This window comes from Pseudoliparis swirei, chromosome 20 (genome assembly GCF_029220125.1).
Source record: "Pseudoliparis swirei isolate HS2019 ecotype Mariana Trench chromosome 20, NWPU_hadal_v1, whole genome shotgun sequence".
NCBI classification, from domain to species: domain Eukaryota; kingdom Metazoa; phylum Chordata; class Actinopteri; order Perciformes; family Liparidae; genus Pseudoliparis; species Pseudoliparis swirei.
The window spans coordinates 20,365,931-20,388,223 of record NC_079407.1 but is presented as its reverse complement, the minus strand read 5'-3'; the positions used below and the strand labels follow the sequence as shown (position 1 = coordinate 20,388,223).

General features: G+C 43.1%; 1 protein-coding gene across 3 annotated transcripts; it reads right to left on the bottom strand.

The window, feature by feature from the left end:
* Window positions 1-2,864: 2,864 nt before the first annotated feature.
* On the bottom strand, window positions 2,865-21,939 carry smc4 (structural maintenance of chromosomes 4). Of its 3 annotated transcripts, none has more exons than XM_056440786.1 (24): window positions 21,738-21,939; window positions 20,223-20,374; window positions 19,049-19,218; window positions 18,271-18,462; window positions 17,339-17,515; window positions 15,569-15,733; window positions 14,920-15,047; window positions 14,579-14,719; window positions 14,047-14,197; window positions 10,410-10,574; window positions 10,078-10,311; window positions 9,715-9,900; window positions 9,383-9,544; window positions 8,872-9,097; window positions 8,319-8,395; window positions 7,699-7,851; window positions 7,442-7,568; window positions 7,065-7,254; window positions 6,564-6,708; window positions 5,936-6,109; window positions 4,878-5,060; window positions 3,825-4,057; window positions 3,540-3,723; window positions 2,865-3,158 (listed from the first exon to the last, which is right to left on the bottom strand). In XM_056440786.1, exons 2-24 carry the CDS (start codon window positions 20,362-20,364, stop codon window positions 2,994-2,996), a joined length of 3,870 nt encoding a protein of 1,289 aa, XP_056296761.1. In that variant the 5' UTR covers window positions 20,365-20,374; window positions 21,738-21,939; the 3' UTR covers window positions 2,865-2,993. The 3 variants fall into 3 exon arrangements, with proteins under 3 accessions (XP_056296761.1, XP_056296762.1, XP_056296763.1); XM_056440787.1 differs by having other exon boundaries at window positions 21,766-21,939; XM_056440788.1 differs by lacking the exons at window positions 20,223-20,374; window positions 21,738-21,939 and adding an exon at window positions 19,951-20,134.
* Window positions 21,940-22,293: the final 354 nt, after the last annotated feature.

Sequence of the window (22,293 nt, the reverse complement as noted above, 5' to 3'; positions counted from 1 at the left end):
TTTTAAGTGTTAAAGTTGGTAAAAAGTGAACCATACAGATATCTTATTCATTATTATTATAGATAAATATGTCAGAATCGTATTTATGGTGGTATATTGTTGTTATGATATTGTATTGAATTCTGGTATCAGTATCATGGTATTTATGGCAGGTATCGTGGAGAAGAGCGTGACAACCAGGTAGAGGCAGAACAGACTCAAGGAAAAGTCCTTGAGTCCTTTAACCATATTACAATATACTGACAATGTATATTTGTTATTACTATCATTATAGGGCTTAGTCAGAGCTGAGGGCCTTTTGTTCTTAAACTGTTTATTATAATTATTTAGATTTGTGGTCAGAACAATAAAATGATCGCAGTCGTGGTTCTAAAAGCTTTGAGGCTTCATCAAACAACATCGATGTGGTGACCTGCACCTCCCCCCCTGTCACCTTTCCCCCCCCTCATGAGTTTGCAGGTTCCTTTCTTTCTAGGAAGTCTCTTTAGGTTCGTGTTACCTCTGCATCATGGGATCAAGTGTTGGTACCACTTGCTCCTCGGAGGCCTGTTGGAGATCTGGCTCTGGAGTTTCTTCAAGCTGCGACTGAAGAAGCTCTCGCTGGTCTGCCGCTCCTTTACTGGTCCTGCAGTTTCTGCTGGAGTCTCTGTGGAGAGAGGAGGACACTTGGTTGAAGATAGATTGCTCTAGAGTTCTGGAGAGAGAGAGAGAAGAAGAGAGAAAGGTCTGTAGTCGTTGACTTCAGACGGGTTGAGGGTGGTTTCCTTCAGGAGAGGGTTCACTCTCGCCTCCTTCAGAGGGTTAGGGAAACGGCCGGTAGAGAAGCAGCTGTTGATAAGATGAGTGAGAAAGGTTAGAAGGTCAGAAGCAACAGCCTGGAGAATGTGAGATGGGATGGGGTCAAGAGGTCAGGTGGTCGGGGTGCCGTAGGTTACTAAGGTAAGAACCTGATCAGGAGACGGAGCTGAAAGAGGAAAGAGAAAGGGATGAAGAAGAAGTTAATGGAAGTGTAGTGAGAGAAGATGGATTAGTGAAGGAGGAGCGTATGTCGTCCATCTAGTTTGTAAAGGAGACGACAAAGTGGCTCGGTAGAAGTGTGGAAGGAGATCCCTTGAAGGAGGACATCTCCTCCTTCCCCACCCTGCAGTGGTGGTCTAGGAGGCTGGAAAGGATAAAGAGTTGTTTGTGGTTAGAAGGATTGCATTTTGGTTCTGTTAAATGATCTTCTGGCTGCAGAGATAGAGCCAGAGAAGGAGAGAAGACGTTGACAGGCCAGCAGTTAGTCTGCATGATTCGATTTTCGCCATTTCCGTTTTGACGCTGGCGAGGTGTCTCTCTGAGCACCGAGTCAGACGACCACGGCAGCCGGAGACGCCTTCAGAAACCTTATTAACCAGGTGAGTCCCATTGTTTAAGGGCAACCTAGCCAAGACATGCAGCAACATAGTTCTATTGTCGCTTGTGTCTCTTGTGTCCATTACTGTGGCCCGTGTCTCTTATTGTCTCTGACTGTCTCCTGTTGTCTCGAGTCTTTTGTCTTTCATTGATGTCTGTGGAATGGGTTCATCTTCCCCCGCGGGCGGTTGGAGATCTCGGGCTGCTGGAGGATCTCTGTGGCCTGAAGGAGCGAGGTGTCCTGCTCCAACGGGAGCTTGTTGTTTTCCTCAGCCTCCTTCTCTCGTCTGATATCTTCCAACATGATGTTCTGTTCCTCGATGGTAGCGGTCTTCTGGTCCAGGCGTGCTCCCTCTAGCTCCAGCAGCTTCTGATTCACCGTCTGAGCCAGAGCTGCTATGGCCTCCAGCTGGTGGTTGTTGTTGGCCTCGGCTGTCTGGAGATCTGTTTGGAGGGAGTTCCTGCCGCTCTCCAGGGCCTGGGCTGCTACCTGTGTCTGTCAGGACTGAGGGTGGGTGGGAGCCGGAGAACTCGTAGAGAACCCATACTGACACACGGAGAACATGCATATACCACACAGCTGTGAGCCACGCCACCTCACTCAATATCCTGTATTAGGCAAACTATATGGCTAATATTAGTATGACGCAAACTATATTTCTGATATGCTTCTGCAAGCATCACATACTGAGAAGACATTTCAATGACCTGTTTTCTAAACTTGTCACTGTAATTTAATTACATAAATTGTTCAAATGCTTTGTTTGGGTGTCGTGTTCATTATTGGGTCACCAGTCTATACATGTAGTATGTTTTAAAGTGTTGCCGTGAGCTCAATTAGCCGAGACGCGCTATACATGTCTTAGTCGTGTTAAATATGGCGTCTAAGCATCACCGGACTAATCTTCAATACGTGTGTTCGTGTTATCTACATTATCTTAGAGCAGGGGTGCTCACACTTTTTCAGCATGCGAGCTACTTATTATGTGAACAACTCAAGGCGATCGACCGACGGGGGGGGTGGGGGGGGGGGTAGTAGTCGCGCGCGCGAGCGGATTGTTTGGGTTGGGGGGGGGGGGGGGAGGACTGTTTTTAACGACACAGAGAGAGAGAAATGACGTGCTTCTGCTGGTGGCGGGCGAGAAGAAGGCAGGGGGGGGGGGATTTTTTTTACATCATGCGATCTACCATACTACGCCGCGATCGACCGGTCGATCGCGATCGACGTATTGAGCACCCCTGTCTTAGAGTCTTCTGTAAGTTGACCATTTGAGTTTGTTTTATCACTGCAGCTCTAAAGTGGACAAACATCATCTACTCGTCATAAGATTTGATTACATTTAGAGCACATTAGTTATAATAAAATATCTTTCAGGGCTTCTCTGATTAGTTCAGTAACTGAAAGATGTACTCAAAAAATATTGAGTTTGACAGTTGTGTTTGTGCACGTTAGCATCAAGGAAAAGATCTAGCCAGAAAGTATTTTATTGGTTACTTCTCTCGTAAAAGTACAGTTACAAAGAATAGCAGCATTTCATAATGAAGGACAAGATTAAGAGAACGAATATGTACATGGTGTGTGTGTGTAGCGAAGGGGTTCACGCCGTGACGGCGCCGTGCTCTTTGAACACGATGGTCTTGGGGTTGATTCCCACGCTCTTGGTGGTGTTGTGAGTCTTGTAGATGCCGATGAGACGATCAGCGATCTCAAACATGTTGTTCCTCAGGGAGATGATGATGAACTGAGCGTTCTTTGTTTGCTCCTGCAGAGACGACAGAAAGACAACTAAATGACTCATCCGGAGAGAGAGATTGAAGTTTGAAACCTTCTGTGTTGATCAAGTGGAGCCTGGCACTGTCAAACTGTAACCTGAAGAATTAAGTGAATATTTACCCAAAAGCCCACAAAAATGAAGGCAAACAGTTAAAAGGCTTAACTGTGTCTGAACTCCACCTTAATCCAGTGTTATGCAACAGCAGAGATTAGCGCAACAGTTCTGAGAATTAACTGGCTAAAATGTTTAATAACTTCTTGTTGACAGAGTCCTATTACACCACCTTCCGAATAGAAATGTACTTTGGCCTTCAAAGAGAGATCTTGAACCAACAACCTCTCATTGCCGGATACACAGGTCAATACTCACATAAATGTAACAGGCCACAATGGAGACGTTCTTGAAGTCCAGGGCAGCGTCTATCTCGTCCATGAAGTAGAGCGGGGTGGGTTTGTAGTGGTGCAGAGCGAACACCAAGGCCAAGGAGCTCAGGGTCTTCTCCCCTCCCGACAGGTTGAAGATCTTCTTCCAGCTCTTCTTTGGAGGACGCACACTACAGAGCGGGGAATACACACAAAACGACGCTTGAACAAAAATCGGATGCGATTCAGGAATCCACAAACGTGCCTCTGCAGGTCTGCGGGTCCTCGTTACCTGAACATGATGCCCTCTGAGAAGGGGTCCAAGCTGTCCACAAGCTCCAGCTCTGCGTCGCCACCCAGTGTGAGCATCTGGTAGTTCTCCTTCAGCTTGTTGGTGATCATGTTGAATCCGGTCATGAACTCGTTCAGGCGCTGCTTGCGCAGGTCCTCGTAGCCACGTTTGAACTGGTCCCTCTCTGTCGTGATCTCGTCCAGCTGAGCCACGCGCTGCAGGTACAGCTCCTCCTGCACACACACACACACACACACACACACACGTTTCAGTAAACTAGAGACATACTACTAGTGATGGCGCCGGCAACCCACGGCTCTTTAGCCCCTCTGATGAAGCTCCGAGGCTTTGACAAAAAACAAGATCTCTCTATCTCCCCCTCTCTCTTGCTCTCTCTCTCTCTCTCTCTCCCTCAATAGATGGGGATCCAAACGTTTTTCTAGGACGCCTTTTCAACTGTACCTGTTTATGGACTAAGGTCAAACTGAATATTTCTTTTGTATGCCTTCTCATTTTTTTATATTAAATATATACACACATACATATATATATATTCATAAATATATATTCTTTTCGAAGGGAACGCCTCTTATCTTTGAGTTTGAGTTATTACTGTGTCACTGACAATAACAAAAACGTCAAGTGTCTGTCCCTGCAGGTGGCTCGTCATGACATGCAGAGCTCCGCCTTTGTTAAACTGTTTATGGATAAATAAAAAACATACATAGTTGTCTGATTGACCAGTGTATTTTTTTCTCTCTACTCTTCATAAGAGTTTTTAATGTTGTTATAACTGGTAAAATAGCAATACAATGTCAACAATCATCTTTATTCTAGTTCTATAATTTCATAAATACAACAAACTAGTTTTTGTATATATAATATAACTATATATATTTCTAACTTTATAAGCTGTGATATTAAATAGCTTTTGTGGCTCTGGACACATTTTATTTAGTGGAAAATGTCTCTCTGGGTAGGAGAGCTTGCCGACCGCTGCTCTGGTGTGATCTCCACTCATCCCCTAAGGAGAGAGAGGGATGCGGTGCATACCTTCTTCTTGTACTCAGCAATGGCCCCGAGGTTGGGCTTCATCTGGGAACTCTTGGTCTCCAAAGTGATCATCTTGTTGATGATGATGTTGGGATTGGAGATTTCTTCGAGGTCAGCGGCCGTAAGTACGGGGAGTTGCTCGGCTGGCTCTCCATCAATAGAATGAAGGGACAGCTTGGTGGCCTGAACAATACAAACAACATTTAAGATCAGATAATCCTTCAGACGTCCTTCATTTACTCAACAGATCAGCAATGTGGACAGAACCATCTGGAACGTCCAACACTTTCATAAGTTTAAAAAAAAGGTTAGTTGAATACCTATATTTCGGGAAAAAACTAAAAGACATCGGAAATCTTGAACATTTAATAATTTCAATTAAAATGTATAAAGGGCCTTAATGATAATTATGTCAAGAACCGGTCATATATCAGGCAGCACTAATAAACAGCCATGGGGAATAAGTAGAACCAGTTAAAAACATTAAACAGCCAAATGAGAGCAGAGCCCTTGGAATGACGAATGTAAACCACAGAGGCAGCGAAGTTACTCTTTTGGCATGATTTACACGGGTTGAATTGGGATTGAGAGTCATTTTTATGAAGCATTTGTTGTTCGTTCCCCCGTTGGGCCAATCTTCAGTAATGTCTCAGATCTGCTAGTTTCTAAACCGTTCCTGAGCGTACGGTTTCATTACTCAGAGCGGGGTTCATACAGATGTTGAATGGATTTCCAGAACTTTAAACCAAAATTCCATGACCAAACATTTTGTGAAATCTCGGTGTATACACGAATACACCTTAAATGAGGCAATAGTTTGATTAACAGATTAAATATGTACACAAATGTTTATTCTTTTAATCAAACTGCATAAATGAGCATATGAATAACACATTTCCATGACTTTTCCGAAACTTTTGGGATTACATTTTCCAGACCTGGAAATAAACATTTTAAATTCCCGTGACGTTTCCAGGTTTTCCATGACCGTACGACCCCGTCATAGAAGCTACAGCCAGAGCTACACAAATGAAGAACCCAAGTTGTTCCTCGCCCACCTCTTTCTGCCAGTGTTTGATTTTGTTGTTGTGCTCCGCGAGGGTCGTCTCGATCTGTTCGATGCGCAGCCGGACGCCGAGGGACTCCTCCTGCATGGCGTGCTCCTGCTGCCGCAGGACCTTTATCTCCTTCAACACCCCCTGGTACTGCTCCTGCACCTCAGGCAGCGCGGCCTAGAGGACGAGACCAAAGCGGGGCACTCGCTGTGAACCTAGTCACCTCGAGGCGGCGATTCTACACACGAGAGCACCACAAGCAACGTTGACCATAAGTGTGAGACACGCGAGAGATCATTTAGAAGTCGGCCAGAATGATCAATTATGCCCACAAACTAAGTAGGACAGCAACACCTTTGTAAAATTTTGACGGGGATTTTAGCCGTGGGTCTTTTGATAAAAATGTCTTATTATCTTAAGACAATAAGTCAAATGTCTTATTTCATGTGTTGATTGTATTTATTTTCTTTATACCCTGCAAAAAGATGACAAAACTGCTGTTATGAATATCCCTTAGAGCAGAAAACTATACTTTTTGATATACTGGTATAAAATATCACATTTTACAGTGAAAAAATGTCAGAAAAACTAACAATTAACCTTAAACATTAAGAAAGTTAAAAGTGCCAACCTCAGCCTCCTGACAGGCCTTCATGACCTCCCCGGCCTCATCTTCCAGTTTCTTCAGTTGCTCGGTGAGCTCCGCCATGGCCTTCTCGTTCTCCTCCTGCTCCGTCTGCACACGGCCCACGCTCTCCTCACACTTCTTCAGGTTGCTGCAGAGGAGACGAACGATTAAATATTCGCCTCAGTCAGAGTGCGTGTGGAGACCCTCCATCACTGACGACACATGAGGCGTACTAACATGCACGGAAAAATGTGAAGAAAATAAAAGGGATCTCAAAAGAGTGTTTTGTGCAACATATCTTTGCTTGAACATTTCACAAAAGAAGTGGTTATATTGCTAAAGGTATGTACACTCCAACATCATACAGATTCTCAAGCAACAGCAATGTTTCTCCATAGTGTCAAGGTCAGGGCCGTGTCCTCCAGCGGGATGAGCAGAACTCCGCTGCGAGTGTGTGAACAATGCAATCTCGTTCCTCCGGAGCTCCAACGTGCACCTCCTCACCGGTCGGCCGTCTTTATGGCCACGTTGGCCTTGGTTATGGCGGAGGAGCAGTCGTCCAGCTCCTTGTTGACCTTATCGAGCTTGTCCTGCTGAGCCTTTAGCTTGTGGCTGTTGATGTCGACGATCAGGTTGTGGAGCCGCTTCACCTCATCCTCCACCTTCCCCGCCCGGCTGGAGGCGGCGTCATAGTCTGCATGAGGAGGAGAGGGTGGTGCAGGGAGAACGGAAGAGGAGAGAATGGTGACTCTTCAAAGTCCGATAGAGATATAATATATATCAGACTCATTTAGATATTAGAGCTAAAAACAAAAACTCCATCTGAACATGTTGACGCCATTCATTCAGACATATTTCATGTGATGACAGGAGGAGCCGACCTTTCTTGAATTCATTCAGACTCTCCTCCTTCTGTTTCTGCTTGGCCTTGTCGGGGGCCGCCGCCAGCACGTTGGCCTCGAGCTCCTTGATCTGACGCTTCAAGTGAGCCTCCTGATCAGCGAGACTCTGAAGAGGAAAGAAGGAAAACGTGTTTCATCACAAAACGCTGCCACGTTTTATGGATATGAAATAGCACGGGTTCATATGAAGATCACCAAACACAGTGGCTGAAAGGGAAGATGTGTATTTGCCGTACGGTCAAGCTGTTGGCGTATTTTTCCAGGGTGTTCTTCATATCCCGGAGCTGTGGCCGCAGGCCCTGGACATTCTCTTCCAGCTGCAACTTCTTCTGCTGGTAGTCCTGCAGCTTCGACACTTTCTCATTCAGCGTGCTCTCCATACGGTCAAGCTGCAGAAAACACGTGAGAGCCATCACGTCTCGGATAGTAACCGGCTTCTGTGGCGATTGTCCAACGTCAGGCTCCGTTTTTCTATCTAGCACCGTGCTCATGATACAACTTAAATAACACGAGCTAACAGAGGGAATAAAGGAGTTAATGATGACGCCAACTTCCCTCACTTGGACAATGTGAACGATACAACTCAATAAATACAGATATTAGTGTCCCTTACAGACACATACATACATATGATATACTATTTTACTATATAATTATTTAATCTGCATATCGAGTGATTATATTACCATCTTGTGGTGGTTACACAGTATGCATACTTGTTGTGCTAATGTTTAAGAAGTCGGATTAAATTTGAGCATTTCTTGGTATAGATATTTTAAATACACCTAAGCAGGCAAAGGTGTGTACATGGAGGCATGACTCCAGACCAATGGTCTACTCTAGTATATCAACTAACCTCCTCCTGGGAGACCTCGGGACCAATCGAGGAGCCCATTCTGCCCTTCATTGCTCTTCCTCCTCCAGTCATGGTTCCTGGGAAGAACAATCAGAGCGGAGAGAATGAAAAAGAAAAACAAAGAATCGGACTTGTAAAAAACGGGATGTAGTATTTTTACTGAGAGCCATATCAGGGTTCATACACATGTTGAATGGATTTCCAGGACTTTAAACCAAATTTCTATGACCAAACATTTAGTGAAATCTTGGTGTATAAACCTTAAATGACACAAATGAATGAGAGATAATAGTGAAAAGAATAAATATTTTTAGAAATGTTTATTCTTTGAATCAAACTGCGTAAATGAACATATGAATATAAAAACATTTTCATGACTTTTCCAAAACTTTTGGGATTTACATTTTTTCCAAGGGCTTTTCCAGGCCTGGAAATAACTATTTTTAAATCCCATGACTTTTCCAGGTTTTCCATGGCGGTATGCACCGTGCATAAGTATGCCAGCTGAAGATCAGCCAGGTCCAGTGATGACAAAAGAAAGTGGGCCACTCACCGGCCATCTCGATGATCTGACCCTTCAGGGTGACCACTCTCCAGCGCCTGTCTTTTTGGAAGGCCATCCTTGTGGCCTGCTCCATGTCCTGGGCCACCAACGTGTCCCTTAGGGCAAAGTAGAAAACTGGTCGCAAGCCCTCATCCTTCACACGCACCATGTCGAAGAGACGAGGGCTGTTCTCTGGAGTGCGAATGGGAGCCATGTTACTCTCCCACACCGTCATCTGAAAAGAGGAAGAGAGGCGGCGCAGCGAGATGAAGATTTTGTTATCGGAGGAAACCCCAAAAGCTCAATATTTGAAAGCTTAGTAATTGTACATCTTGAGAAATACCAGCAACAAAATACAAGTTTTATAAATGACAAAGAGACCGAACAAAAGAAAACTCTCATGACCAGCCACTGAAGTCGGTGCTCGAGGAGCAAGGACGACATTTAAACCAATCGATCCATAAGAGACAAAAACCTCCGTTTACTCTCTCGACTCACTCGCTACGCGGAGGATCGCTACCTTGTCAAGACCAATGAAGGTGGCGAAGCCAACGTTTTGCTCTTTGAGGAACATGACACATTTCTGGGCTGTGTCAATGGTATCCACGACGATGTTGTCCAGGGCGCCACAACAAGAGGAAATGGCCACGTCATACATCTCATCGATGGCTCCAAGGTCTCCCTGCACGCACAAAATAAATAACAAATAATGAGACTTCTGCTTTTTATTTCAGAAAATAAATTGGTAAAAGGCGGAATTGGTATTATTATAGCAATGATGTACAGCATAGCTGGACGACCATACATGATGTTGGTGCCGAGTGTAATACACATTTTATAACAGCGGTTTACCAATCTTCCAAAGATGCCCGGGATTCTGCCACTCGTCTTCTGCTGCATGAGGGCGTCCAGGACCCTTCCTCGACTGCGGTTGGAGGACCGAGAGCTTTTGGCTTCATCCACCTTCTGCCTCATTTCCCTCACCACTTCCCGAGTCTCACTGTCCGTCTTCGTCAGCTGCTCCAGGGCTCCTTCATCCTGGAGGGGAACAAGACGAGAAGCCATGAGCTGCAGCCAATGGGGCCCAAATAGTCAACAGACGAAACGAGCACCAGCTGGATGTGTCGCGATGTCAACACTTACGTGAGTGAGCTACGACATGTCCCGAAACAAAAGCTATTGAAACAACAAGGTTGATGTTGTTGTTTTTTTTACCTTTTTGAGCTCCTGTGCATTCTGGGGTATTTTGACTTCCAGGTCTTTGATGGCCGCGCGGCGCTCACGCAGCGTGTCGGACGTCGTCTGAAGCGTCTGCTTGGCCGTGTTGAGCTGCGTCAGAGCCGTGTTGTGGCGGCTCAGGTAGATGTCCAGCTCCGACTGAGCCAAGTCCGTACGAGACCGGGTCTCGTTCACGGCCTTGCTGAGCTCCATCAGCTCCTTCTCTTTGGTCTGGAGGACGCCGACAGAGGAGAGTCAAGATGGCACAATGTCTCCGTCTCAAAGTTCAAGCGAAGCATGCGACTAACGACCAAGACGAAGACGCGCACCTCTTTGTCCTGCTGCAAGCCGCTGGTCTCTTCCTTCAGACTCTCCATCACCTCCTCAAGCTTCTTCTCCTGCTTCACCTTCTGCTTCTCCAGCTCTTCCTTGCAAGCTGTCGCCTCAGAGATGGCCTTCTCACTGCTGGCTGGCACGCCGCGCACCTCCTCCAGCTGCAAGACGAGCCAGACAGGAGAACATACAGCGACCAATGAGATGTGCTCAACTTCAGAGATCCTAAGGAACGGTGGCCACACCTGTGGCGGGACGACTTACGGACATAATTCATCGACACACACGTTTAATAGCACTCTACTCTATGGATTAGATAATGAGATTAGGGGTTAGTAAAGACAAGATGTATGAAGTAAAGTGACTGAATACACTTGTTGCCAGTACCAAAACACACGTGTGAAATAAACTATAAACACACATTCAGAAATGAGAACATGCTGGTTAAGACTGGCACAAGTTTGCCACTTGGCAGGACTACACCAGGGCAAGGAGTGGTGTGTGTGTGTGTGTGTGTGTGTGTATAGTCTATGTTTTGGAGGGTTAACTGTGGGTGAAATGTGAATGTGGCTGCTGGGAGTGTTACACAAGCCAGGCCATAGTTGACTACCACACAGCAGAACACAGCTCCCCAGAGGTCCGCCTGCCTCTGCCCAACTCCCCCTCTGACCGCGACATTTCCAGAGCTCGGCTATTGGAGGTGGAGCCGATGGAGTTTTAAAAAGCAGAAAGGGAGAAGGGAAGCTCTACCTACAGTTACGAGGGAACTCTTAACTCTTTTGTTTGTGTGGAAACTAAAGTGCGCAAGTGAAGAGAAACATTGGTCTCAGAAACGGGACCGCCACAGTGGCCACAGTGGGTCATCGAGAGGCACACACACTCACACACTGCGTTACTTCACAGCCCCCTAGTGGAACGTTTAGGGCAGATAGCGCTTCCTGCCAGGAACTTTGATTTACAATTTATTTTATGCATAATTTGTATTATCTAGAATTGGATTTCACTTTGCCCAGAGTAATATAAAATGTAAGCACGGTCTTACGGGCATACTTTTGCAACTGACAGCGTAATGACCCAGATCAATAGAAATGAGTATCACGACTCACTTTTTTTTGGTATGAAAGCTGAATGTCATGCAGAATAATACCAGTTACAGGGCTCCAGACTAACTTTTTTAACTAGGAGCACAGTCGCTCCTAACTTAAAATGTTAGGGGCGCAGCAGAAAATTTAGGGGCGCACTTTTTCCTGGGTCAAAATGGGTCTTGGGTGGTCCCAAAAAAATTCATGCAGTCGAGCTATTGAGTGCGTGATCAGCAGCTGGCCGCTCTGCCGTGATACGCGCACACAGGTGAGCACACCTCCTTGAAACATACTATTGAGAACATATTTGCTGACATGAACCTGATGAACACAGTTGTTTTTTGTTTTTTCAACGCAGACTTTTTTTTGCCTTAGGCGCTCGGGATTTGTCATAGGCGCTCGGGAAAACGGCTTAGGCGCGCACCCACATTTCCTCTATGCAGGAAAAACCCTGACACACTATAAATCGACTTGCAAAGTTTTCCCATCATTTTTACTGTATTACTGATAAATAATTTGACAATATACAATCTTATGCCTGTTTGCCTTCATGAACTGCAAAACATTCACAACAGAGAACTCTTCAGAAGTTACTGTATTGAGTTTAAACATATTTGAAGAGAAAACATACCTTGAGCATGTGCATGTTGCACTTCGATGTGGCCAATCAAAACATTTGTTGGTTTCTAGAGATGCACCGATCAGGTTTTTGGTGCCGATCACCGATCACTGAAATCAGTATCTGCCGATCACCGATAATACCGATCACTGAAATCAGTATCTGCCGATCACCGATAATACCGATCACTGAAATCAGTATCTGCCGATCACCGATAATACCGATCACCGATCACTGAAATCAGTATCTGCCGATCCGATAATACCAATCACCGATCACGGTGTTGATTGAAGCATTCTATTTATTGTGTAGCATTATTGCCTAGGACTATGAGGAAATACATATATAAAGCAACTCAAACATTAAAGAAATTACCGATTTCTTTAAACATTTAGAACTTTTACTTTGAAAAATGTCCTAATTGATACATTAAAATTGTTTGATTGCTATTGTAGGGGATTTCAGATATGTATGGAACACATCTGCATCATTCATTTCCTGGAACTCTTGGGGAAATCTATATACAGGACTTTTCTTAACATACAAAAGACTGACTAATTTTTATAAACTCTTCCTTGGTACAGTAAACATTTTTAATGTTAGCATAATTTAAGCTAAATCTCAGAAACTATCTATAAAGATACAACATCAGTTCATTGTTTACTTTTATATGTTAGTGTATGATTTGTCGACATCTTATTTTGATAAACGGATGTTGTTTCACGTGGTTCTTTCCGCTAACTTTGCAAAACCGGATGTTGTCACTTAAATCCTTCCGCTAACGTTATCAAAACCCTCGCGCGCTCCAGATCGAATGCGTTTACCGTGAACATCAGTCTATAGCGGCTCAGACATGTGAGAGTCGGCTGAGTTGACCCAGAGATTCAACTCGGGGGACGGGGACGCCGCTCGGTGGTGAGGATCCCTCGTGGACCTCTCACTCTGCGGCCCTCGCCTCGTTGCGTCTCCGTTGCGCGCCTCTTTTCACACATTAGCCCCCCCCCCCCGCTCTCACACACAGGCCAGCCTTCTTCTTCTTCGGTTTTCGTCTCCTTTCTTCTTCTTCTGGAGTTAATGTCGGTCAGCAAACCAGTCATTCAGGCATTACCGCTAACTATAGTGGGCTGAAGTGTAGAACAAGTTTGTAAGCAACACAAATATTTAATAACAAAAAAAAGAAATCTGCTAATTTACTGGTCGCGCATGCGCGAGTTGATGACAAATTTACTCGCACTGTGTCTAATTTTAGGCGCAAAATGCGACCATTTGGTCGCAGTCTGGAGCCCTGAGTTACATTTATTCTTCAACTATAACTCTTCCAGAAGCCAGGCCTTTTGTTTAAAATGCTACACTACCTGTAATATTTTTACACAAATGTACATTATCTTTCAAAACTTGCATGATTTTCATAAAGAAAACATTTTAAAATGCTTTATCACTGGAGAATCCATACTTAAAGAAAACACACACAACACAAAGAGTACACTGTCAACTGTATAGCATGGAGCTGTGAAACGAGGGATGCTTTTGGGAAAATATAAAAACCGTCTCAACCTGGTGAAGTACATTTGATTCATACTAAAGACAAGTTAAATTGTCTTGTTGGGATCTGAAATTAATTTAGGTTTCTGTAAAGCCTTGAGAAATGTCATGTTCTCTATCCCTCAGAACAACAACCGCTAATAAGCAGCGGAAGTTTTCTTTCTTGGCCAGGGGACAAAATAAAGTGACACCGGAGTGTGTTACAACTTTTGCGAGCTCGTCTTGATTTACATCAACCCTGCATTTGTAAATTATGGACAAATATTGTACACTTGCTTGACCGATGATGTGACTTGTGTGCGTCGCTGCGAGATACTAAACTGTGATAGCCGGTTAAGTCATTTAACGGCGTGTAATATGTGGACCGCGCTTATAAAAAGGCCAACACACCTTCTCTTTGTCCTTTTCCAGCTGCTTCTGCAGTTTCTTGCTCTTGCTCTTGGAATGCTTAATCTTCTCTCGCACTTCTACGTCCTGCAGGTCCAGCTGGGTGAACTTCTCCTTCTGGGCCTCGATGTACTTGTTGAGCTTATTTTGTTTTCTAGTGGAGTAAAACTCAAAGTAAAAATCATGGAACATTAACCGAGAACACTCAAAGATGCTACACGCGGTATACGCAACAAACAATCGTCATCACCGTTTCCATAATATAACACACTCAGCTATTTATTGTAAAGCTCAGACAGTTTAAAATGATGAAGTCATGAAAGGGAGAATACTTTTCGATACTTCCTGCAACCATTTGTGGAAGAATCACATTTTAGGACATACATTACAGATACTTCTGTACTTGTTGCCTCCAACCCAGGGCAAGATTAAGATATGCACTGACGACAACCACAATATGATAACATGGGTCGACAAGTTCGTAACCTTCTTAGCATTCAACATTGGTTATTAGAGAGGACAACAACGGCATTACTTCTCCACATCTCTGATCTCTTGGTTCATTTTCTCCGTCTCTTGTGATATCTTGGCAGTTTTCTCAGTGAGTTCTTTGGTGTCCTCCAAGATCTTCTGCTTCTCCTGCTCTTTATCGACAACACGCTTCTGCAGATCCTGACTAATGGAGACGAGAGATGGGGGGAAAACCCAGTGAGCGGTAATTTTTTTTTTTACAGTTTACACAAAGACAGACACTGACACCAAAGGAGGGTCATGCTGCCCCGGTGAGGATTACAAATACTACAAAATTGACATTCTTTTAATATGTTGGTCTCCATTGAAATCTAATTCCATTATAGATGTTGCTGGAGCACTCACACATAATATTGGCAGAGTCGACTCTTGTGTTTGAAGATGTCATTTTCCAGGGTGAGGAACTCCACAGCTTTGTTCCTTTCGCCCTCCAAAGAATTCTTCTCCTTTTCCACATGCTTTACTCGGTTTAGCTGGTGCAGGGAACATTGCAGTACTTAATATCAGATGACAGAACATGTATAGAAATCAGATACACACATTCTATAATTTAGTGAAATGTTCTTCTTCTTACTTCCATAATTCTGGTGCAACATACGCAATTTGATAAAAGCTACAGTAGCATTCGTTTGTTTCTAATCACTCCGGTATCGCATTACTTATCCGGTACAAAATAAAATGAGTGAAAAGAAATGTAGCAATGTTGTCAAAGTTAATGCACGTCCAATAATCTATGAAAACCATGAATCATGTCGGTGGCAGTTGGCCCAGCTGTGTACCAACAGCGTATCTTACACACTTGCATAACTATACACATTGATTATTTATTTTAATTTCAAATATGTGTATCGAAAGCTTTACACACCCAATAAAGAGCCTCTTCAAACTACAACCTCCACTATATACAGAGAATGGAGTCAGGACACAGGAAGAGAAAAGTTGGTTTGCTGAGGAGTGTGTGAGCAGATAAAGTGCGAGTGTGTGTGTGTGTCACCTTCTCGCCCCGCTGCTCATTGAGGAGCTCGATGCGGCGCGCCATGTTGAGGATCGGCTCCTTGAGGCGGCAGCAGCCGATGATGTCCTCCAGGTACTCCAGCATGCCCTCGTCATGCTCCGTGTGACCTTTGGGCTTCATCATGGCAATCTGCTCCACCTCGCCCTGAGTACAGCCAGAGCGACACGCAGGCATCACTCACTGCACACATTGAGCTAAACGGCATCACAAGACACTCTTAGAATGTAATTAATCAAATACAAAAATGCCCGTAATACTTACTTTTTAAAAAATGTGATTAAGTAACTGATCTAAACTTAAAAATAATGCTGGACACATTTACAGTGCACAAAAATAATATCTCTAGAGGTTCTTATGGGAACACATGACTTTTCCCACTCTGTGAAAGTGAGAATAACCACCAGCATTACATTTGGCTAAACAATCAGTTAGATACAATCTAAATGAAGAGAACAAACAATTAAAATACTAGATATGATTCAATCTGATGAATGGGTCAATTGTTTGAGTACAGACATCGTTAAAGTTTTTGTTCCTGATCCGATGTGAGGTTCTGGGACAGGGACGTCGTATGTGTACAGATGGTAAAGCCCTGAGGCACATTTGGAATATTGGGCGTTACAAAATAAAGTAAATGCCTCAGACACTTAAATGGCAGAACACATACCCGTACCACCCCCCCCCCAACAACCACCGACTCTGCCCACTACAACTTGTTAAAAATAAAATTATAATAATTAAATGTAAAGTAATCTAAAAACTGATGCTTTTAATAGGATGTTGACTTTGTAGCTACAACTTGGTGGAAATTACAAATAGTTTACATACTATTTTCTCCAATCAAATTGTATTTGTCTGAACATGTTCTTTTTATTGTATTCTTTAGGCACGGGTAAAAAAATATCTTCGCATAATAAGTGTTATGTTAAACACATTAACTGCTTATGTTTCCTTTATAAGTAGGGGAAATCGACAGCTCACACATGAAAAGAGAAGAGCAGCGAGTCGAGGTGTTCTGACCAGGAAACAAAATAGCCAACAACCCCTTAGCCAGAGAAGTGACCTTGGATAAAAGTTAAAGCCTCCACACACACACACACACACACACACACACACACACACACAACACAACACACACACACACACACCTTTTTAAACCGTAAATAGGACTGCATTACATTCTTGTTGACCCAATATCAAAGCCATGGTAGTGGCGGGGGTTCGGTCCAGCCACACTGAAGCAGCACTGCTAATATTGGTGTTGGGGTCTATGCTCACACACCAATATTTACGTGCTGCTAAAGCGAGGCAGGCACATGGGCAGGGGATGTCCAACCTGTCCCCGCTGGATGGTGAACCTCATTAAAGATTCTCCCACAGAAACAAAAAAGAGAAAGTTGTTCAACTCGCATCCGGGTCCATGTTAGAGTAAAATTGCATTTTTTCCTTAAAATTCTAAAGCAGCAAATAATGGTTCGCACCCTTCCACATCGTTTCAAACCATGATGCGCTGCTATAGCAGTCTAAGGCAGAGGGCACTTCCTCTTCTTTCCAGTTCCAGTGCAACAGGTTACTCCCACAGACGGGCATGGCTTTAAACGGTAGCCATGAAACATTTAACCCAAAGAGAACTGGGCAGAGAACGAAGGGAAGGGAATATCTGACAGAATGGGATGGTCACAGCAAGGAGCTTCTTTTTTTTATTTTTAAAGTGCACAATGAAATTATATAAAAATAAATTACAATTACCTGTAAGATCAGAAATCTGTTGTGGTCGAGGTCAATGCCATGGCTTCGGAGTAAAGCCCCCACTTCTTTGAATTTGGCTTTATTGCCATTGATATAGTAGGATGAAGAATTATCCTTGTTTGCAGTCCTGGAAACGTAGAACTTGCTGTTTGGGATGACTTCGTAGTCATCTCCTTCCTGGCTCAGGGGCAGAAGACACAGCGCAGCTTAGTGCAGAACAATTCATTTATATTACATTTAAAAACTTTAAACATGCGAGATATGAGATTTATAAATGGATTGCAAAAAGGTAGGACATTTGTCTAAAACAATTATTAATTATAAAAACAAGTCCACTATTCTAAGTACACCACCTAGACCAAAATATTATTATGTTTTGTAAAATGGGTGATTGTAAAGCTGGCAGAAGTCATAGAATTATGTCATTATACTGGACCCAACAGAAAGACCCCCTGTGGCAGATCAAATACAGAAACATGTTCAACCCCAATTCTTAACACTACAATACGTTTTCAAAGTAATTTGTGATCTAATGCAAAAGAATAAATATGTATCTTAATATAAAACCTATTTTTTTTGACTTTTCACAGTTAAATCAAAAAAGGTAGAGCCTTGCCTCTAAATAGCACATTTTAAATTGTTTTTAAAAAAAATAGGGGAATCCATTCTAGCACATTATGAGTTGACTATGGCATGTGGGTGCCAGTTGTAACTTCCATGACTGCTTTGAGTCCGTGTTAAGTCGATAGTGTGATCATTGTGTATATTAAGCCATGACCAGAGAAGAAATATAGATTTAAATATCAAGAGAAATATCTATCTGCGAGAAAATATTTCCAATCACCCATTTGAAATAGACTGAATTTATCCATTTCGGAAAGGCCAGAGCGAATGCAGTGTGGAATCTGAGTGAGAGACAAATATATATATACCTTATCAATAATCTTTTGAAAATGCACCTCCACAGTACAGCTTTGCACATCCTTATGTTTATCAGAGCTGTGAATCAGCACCGAGAGCTTTTTGGATCTGATCTTTTGAGCTCGGTATCCAAACACAAAGAGCATTGAATCTATCACATTGGACTTCCCACTCCCATTTGGACCAATGATGCATGAAAAGCGCTGAGAGAAAAGTGAGAGAAGAAAAAAAGAAGAGAAAAGTTAATCAATTATATAAAAATATACTGCATCCACAAACAAATACTGTGACTGTCATAACATAACAAGCTGTATATTAATATTTAAACATAGCAGAATTGATAAAGTGAATGTATTCCAAGTGGGTGTAGTTAACATTTACTTTAATAAACTTATATTTGCAGAGCAATTAGGGGTGCAGAAAAAAAGGTGAACAAACTAAGTTTAAGAAAAGTCATAATTTATTGTAAATGTCAGCGCATGACCAGATTACGACTTCTTGCTCGATACACCTACTAAATCAAAATGGAGTAACTTTTTCCACCTTTAAGATTTTTTTAGAACTTCAATACATGTTCTAATAGAATGATTTATTATGACAATGTTGTACTTTGTGAGTCTGCCACTTTGCAAGGCAACATGCCCAGTTGCAGAATATGACATTATAGACAAATACAATACAATTACACTCTAAACCCTCTAAATGTTGGTAAATCTGTAAGCGCGACACCAACTACACATCAACCAAGCATTTGAGGGTTGATAACTGCAAAACCATGTTTGGTCGTACCTTGTGGAAAGGCCCCAGAATCTGCTCGCCTGCATACGATTTAAAATTGCGATTGACTAAATGTGTTATCATCAGACGAGGAGCACCGGGCTCATTGGTCATTGCTGGGGGCGGGGGTGGAGGGATGCTACCGAGAATCTCCTCCAAACTTCGATTATCAACCACTGCATCTGTGGCACAGAGGAAGAAAAAAAAGAAGGAGAAAAAAGCACAACTTTAATTCCTCTGTGCGAGTCGTTTCAGGTGGGGTGGGGGGAGTGCTGCGTGGGGGAGGGGTGGAGGAACACATACACACACACAAAACAAAACAAACAGACACACGTCAAACAACGACTCCAGAGAAAGTTGACAGGCATTCGGTTTCTTTGTTCTGGAAAACCAGAGGCAACTGGAAAAGACCGTGGCCGCTTAAGAAAACACGTTATTCTACCAACGCACTCCACAACACGCGTTTATAAGTGCGAGTAGATGCGCCACATTCAGCCCCCCCCCCTCCCACACACGCACACACACAGATAATAAATAGTGCACATTTTCGATCAACATTTTAACTCATTCTTAACTATATCCAACACGTAGACAGGGTAAACATTGCGTTGTGTGATTGAAATGTATAACGTTAAACCGATGATGTTGCCATCAAACTAATCCACAACGACCTGTCCAAAATCTATTGTGCTCACATAAGCATAAACAAGCTAAGGGGTCGATTTTTTTTCAGATCTAATGCTCGACACCCCAATTAAGCTTTTCAACGCATTCTACAGAATGAAAACATCTCTTGCTGCCAGTGTGCATCTTGAGCGCCGCATACTAAATTAATCCACACACAATTACATTTTATAGAAGTTAGAAGAATGACGCCAAAATCCATAAAACACTTCAATATCGAAATAAATTACCTCGTTTGCGGAGAATATCCGGGCAAGAAGTACACTCGACGATCACAAAATCATCTCAAAAATCAAATTTATTGATGACTGACACTTTGAAACTATAAATAAATAAATAAACTGCCATTCCAACTACGTGTTTAAAGTAAAATAGTTTTAAAGAAAGAAAGAAAGAAGCTTCACAGCAGTGGCAACTGGCCACTACGACAATACACGCGAAGCCATTGAGTGAACACAACTTATTTAGATTCACAGACACCAAAACACCCTTTGTTACTTGCCAGTTTTCGGCGGTGCCTCCTCTTGGCCATTGGAGTTGGTTTCTTGGGGGGGTTCATCCAGCTCGTCCCCGGAGTCATCCCGGGGCTGCGACCCTTTCTCTTTGGGCTTGGCGGTTGAGCCCTTTGCAGTTTTAGATGGCATGATTTGAAATCTTAAAAAGGGTTAAAAAAAAGTTAGATATCCATAAGTGTTTTTGTGTGTCTGTCAATCTCCCCACTCCACTTTTAGTCGGTCACACGCAGCTACTGTTGTCAGGCTTTAATCATTACCAGTCAGATCCCACACTGACGCCCATCAAACTCTTAGTCGCTTCGATTTTTTGTGGATTTAAAAAAATATAAAAAAATAAAGTAATATGAATAACGATGTTTGAGTGTGTGTGACCTGAACGAAGGTTGTTATTTCCAAAAGGGATCCCATTAAACGAGATGTGCGCGTTAAGGCTGCCAATCTGTGTGACGATTGAAGCAAATGAGTTGCTGTTCCAAACCAAAATACCAGTACAAATGAATGGCCTCCACCTGTGACACCATTGTTTTAGCAACGTTAACGATATGCCCCCGTGCAGCCGAGGCGTCCGAGTCGGACGGTTAATGACCCTTGCAGTGATGGGGAGAACAGAAAATAAGGTTCACGTCACGCGAACGACACATTCACTTAACACGCAAGATAGATACACAATCTTAGTCTAACCTCTATGCTGAGTTATCGCCGAGCAGACGCAGCTAAACGGACTCTCTGGTCAGTGGGAAATGGATCGATGTCACGAACTGACATATTTACTTTAATCGCCACAACGTGTATGTTGGGGGCGGAGGTGTAAATTAGACGCGGCAACCGAACTCGCTAATTAACGGGAAAGCACATTCAAACACCACATGGAGCCGACCGTAACTTTACGCTATCGTTGCACTAAAAACTACGAACGTTAACTACGTCTAACCAACTACCAGAGCCTGGTCACCGGATAAAAAAACACGTAACGTGAGCGAAAGCGTGCCACGTTACTAGATTTTCTTCTTCTTTAGTTTGCTCTCGTTAACGTTAACTAACGGATGTCACCACGGCAACGCTAAAGCTAACGTTGACGAGCAGACGTCTGTAACGTTAACGCAACACTGTAACGTCAACTGGACGCACAGAAAGCGTAATTTGAATGGAAAAGGGCGCTGAACAGCATTTGCACATCTAACGTTATCCAAGAAAAAGTAGTTTCCAGACAAAGGCATTGCAGCTCACTTTTTCTTTGCACAGTTTTGCATCAGTAACATAAGTTTAGACCATCGGATAAGTAACATATTACTGTTAGGGGTGTGTCTACGAAAAGGCACATTTTGCGTTAAACGTAATATTAGGCAAAAAGCGATCCTCTCATTACGTTCCAGAATATTGATGACGTTGATCGGTACGTTTTTCACCGTTGCGTGTAGTCAAAATGCACGTTAATGTTAAATCTGGTGTGGAACTAACGTTGTTCTGTTCAGCAACTAGACGGAACCCGATCGTTAACTTACTTAGGTCTAAAATGTTATTTCAATCTACCTTCCACAATATAGGCAGTCTGTCGAGAGTCGTTCGTTATGCTCCAATTTGCGATTTCGAAAAAAAGTATTCGTTAATCCAAGATTTGGCTAATATAATCCACAAAATGTAGCCCCGTGTGATTCCGCGTCGCTGTCTTGGTTGAAAACTCCAACTTGTAAATGGCGCCTAAACTGTGCTGTCGAACCAAATTCGTTACAAACTGACGCAAGGCACCATGGAACGTTCAAAGGGCAGGGGGAAAAAACACAAAATTCAAAAAAGGGGACGAAGCCAACTCCGCCTCGCTCCAAACAAACAATAATCATGCGACACAAATACCCCGGCGGAAAAACGCAAATACTGACGATATTTATTGACAATATTATTTGATTCAAGGATTTTGTCAGATTCAAAATCTAATATTTATATGTGTTCGAACATGTTCCTGGTTCCAGTAGAACGAAGTACCGACCTGAGAGATAGTTTCGATTTCATGAAATACTTTTTGTTTTTCTTAACGATTAATGTTAGTATCTATGATTTCAA

What these genes read in the sequence shown, in the direction of transcription:
- smc4 (XM_056440786.1), bottom strand. Translation starts at nt 20,364, where the DNA reads ATGCCATCTAAAACTGCAAAGGGCTCAACCGCCAAGCCCAAAGAGAAA. An exon ending in GAGATCAGAGATGTGGAGAA is followed by an intron (nt 14,198 to 14,578) that starts GTAATGCCGTTG and finishes TTACTCCACTAG; the next exon opens with AAAACAAAATAAGCTCAACA. An exon ending in AATACGCCAACAGCTTGACC is followed by an intron (nt 7,569 to 7,698) that starts GTACGGCAAATA and finishes TTTCCTCTTCAG; the next exon opens with AGTCTCGCTGATCAGGAGGC.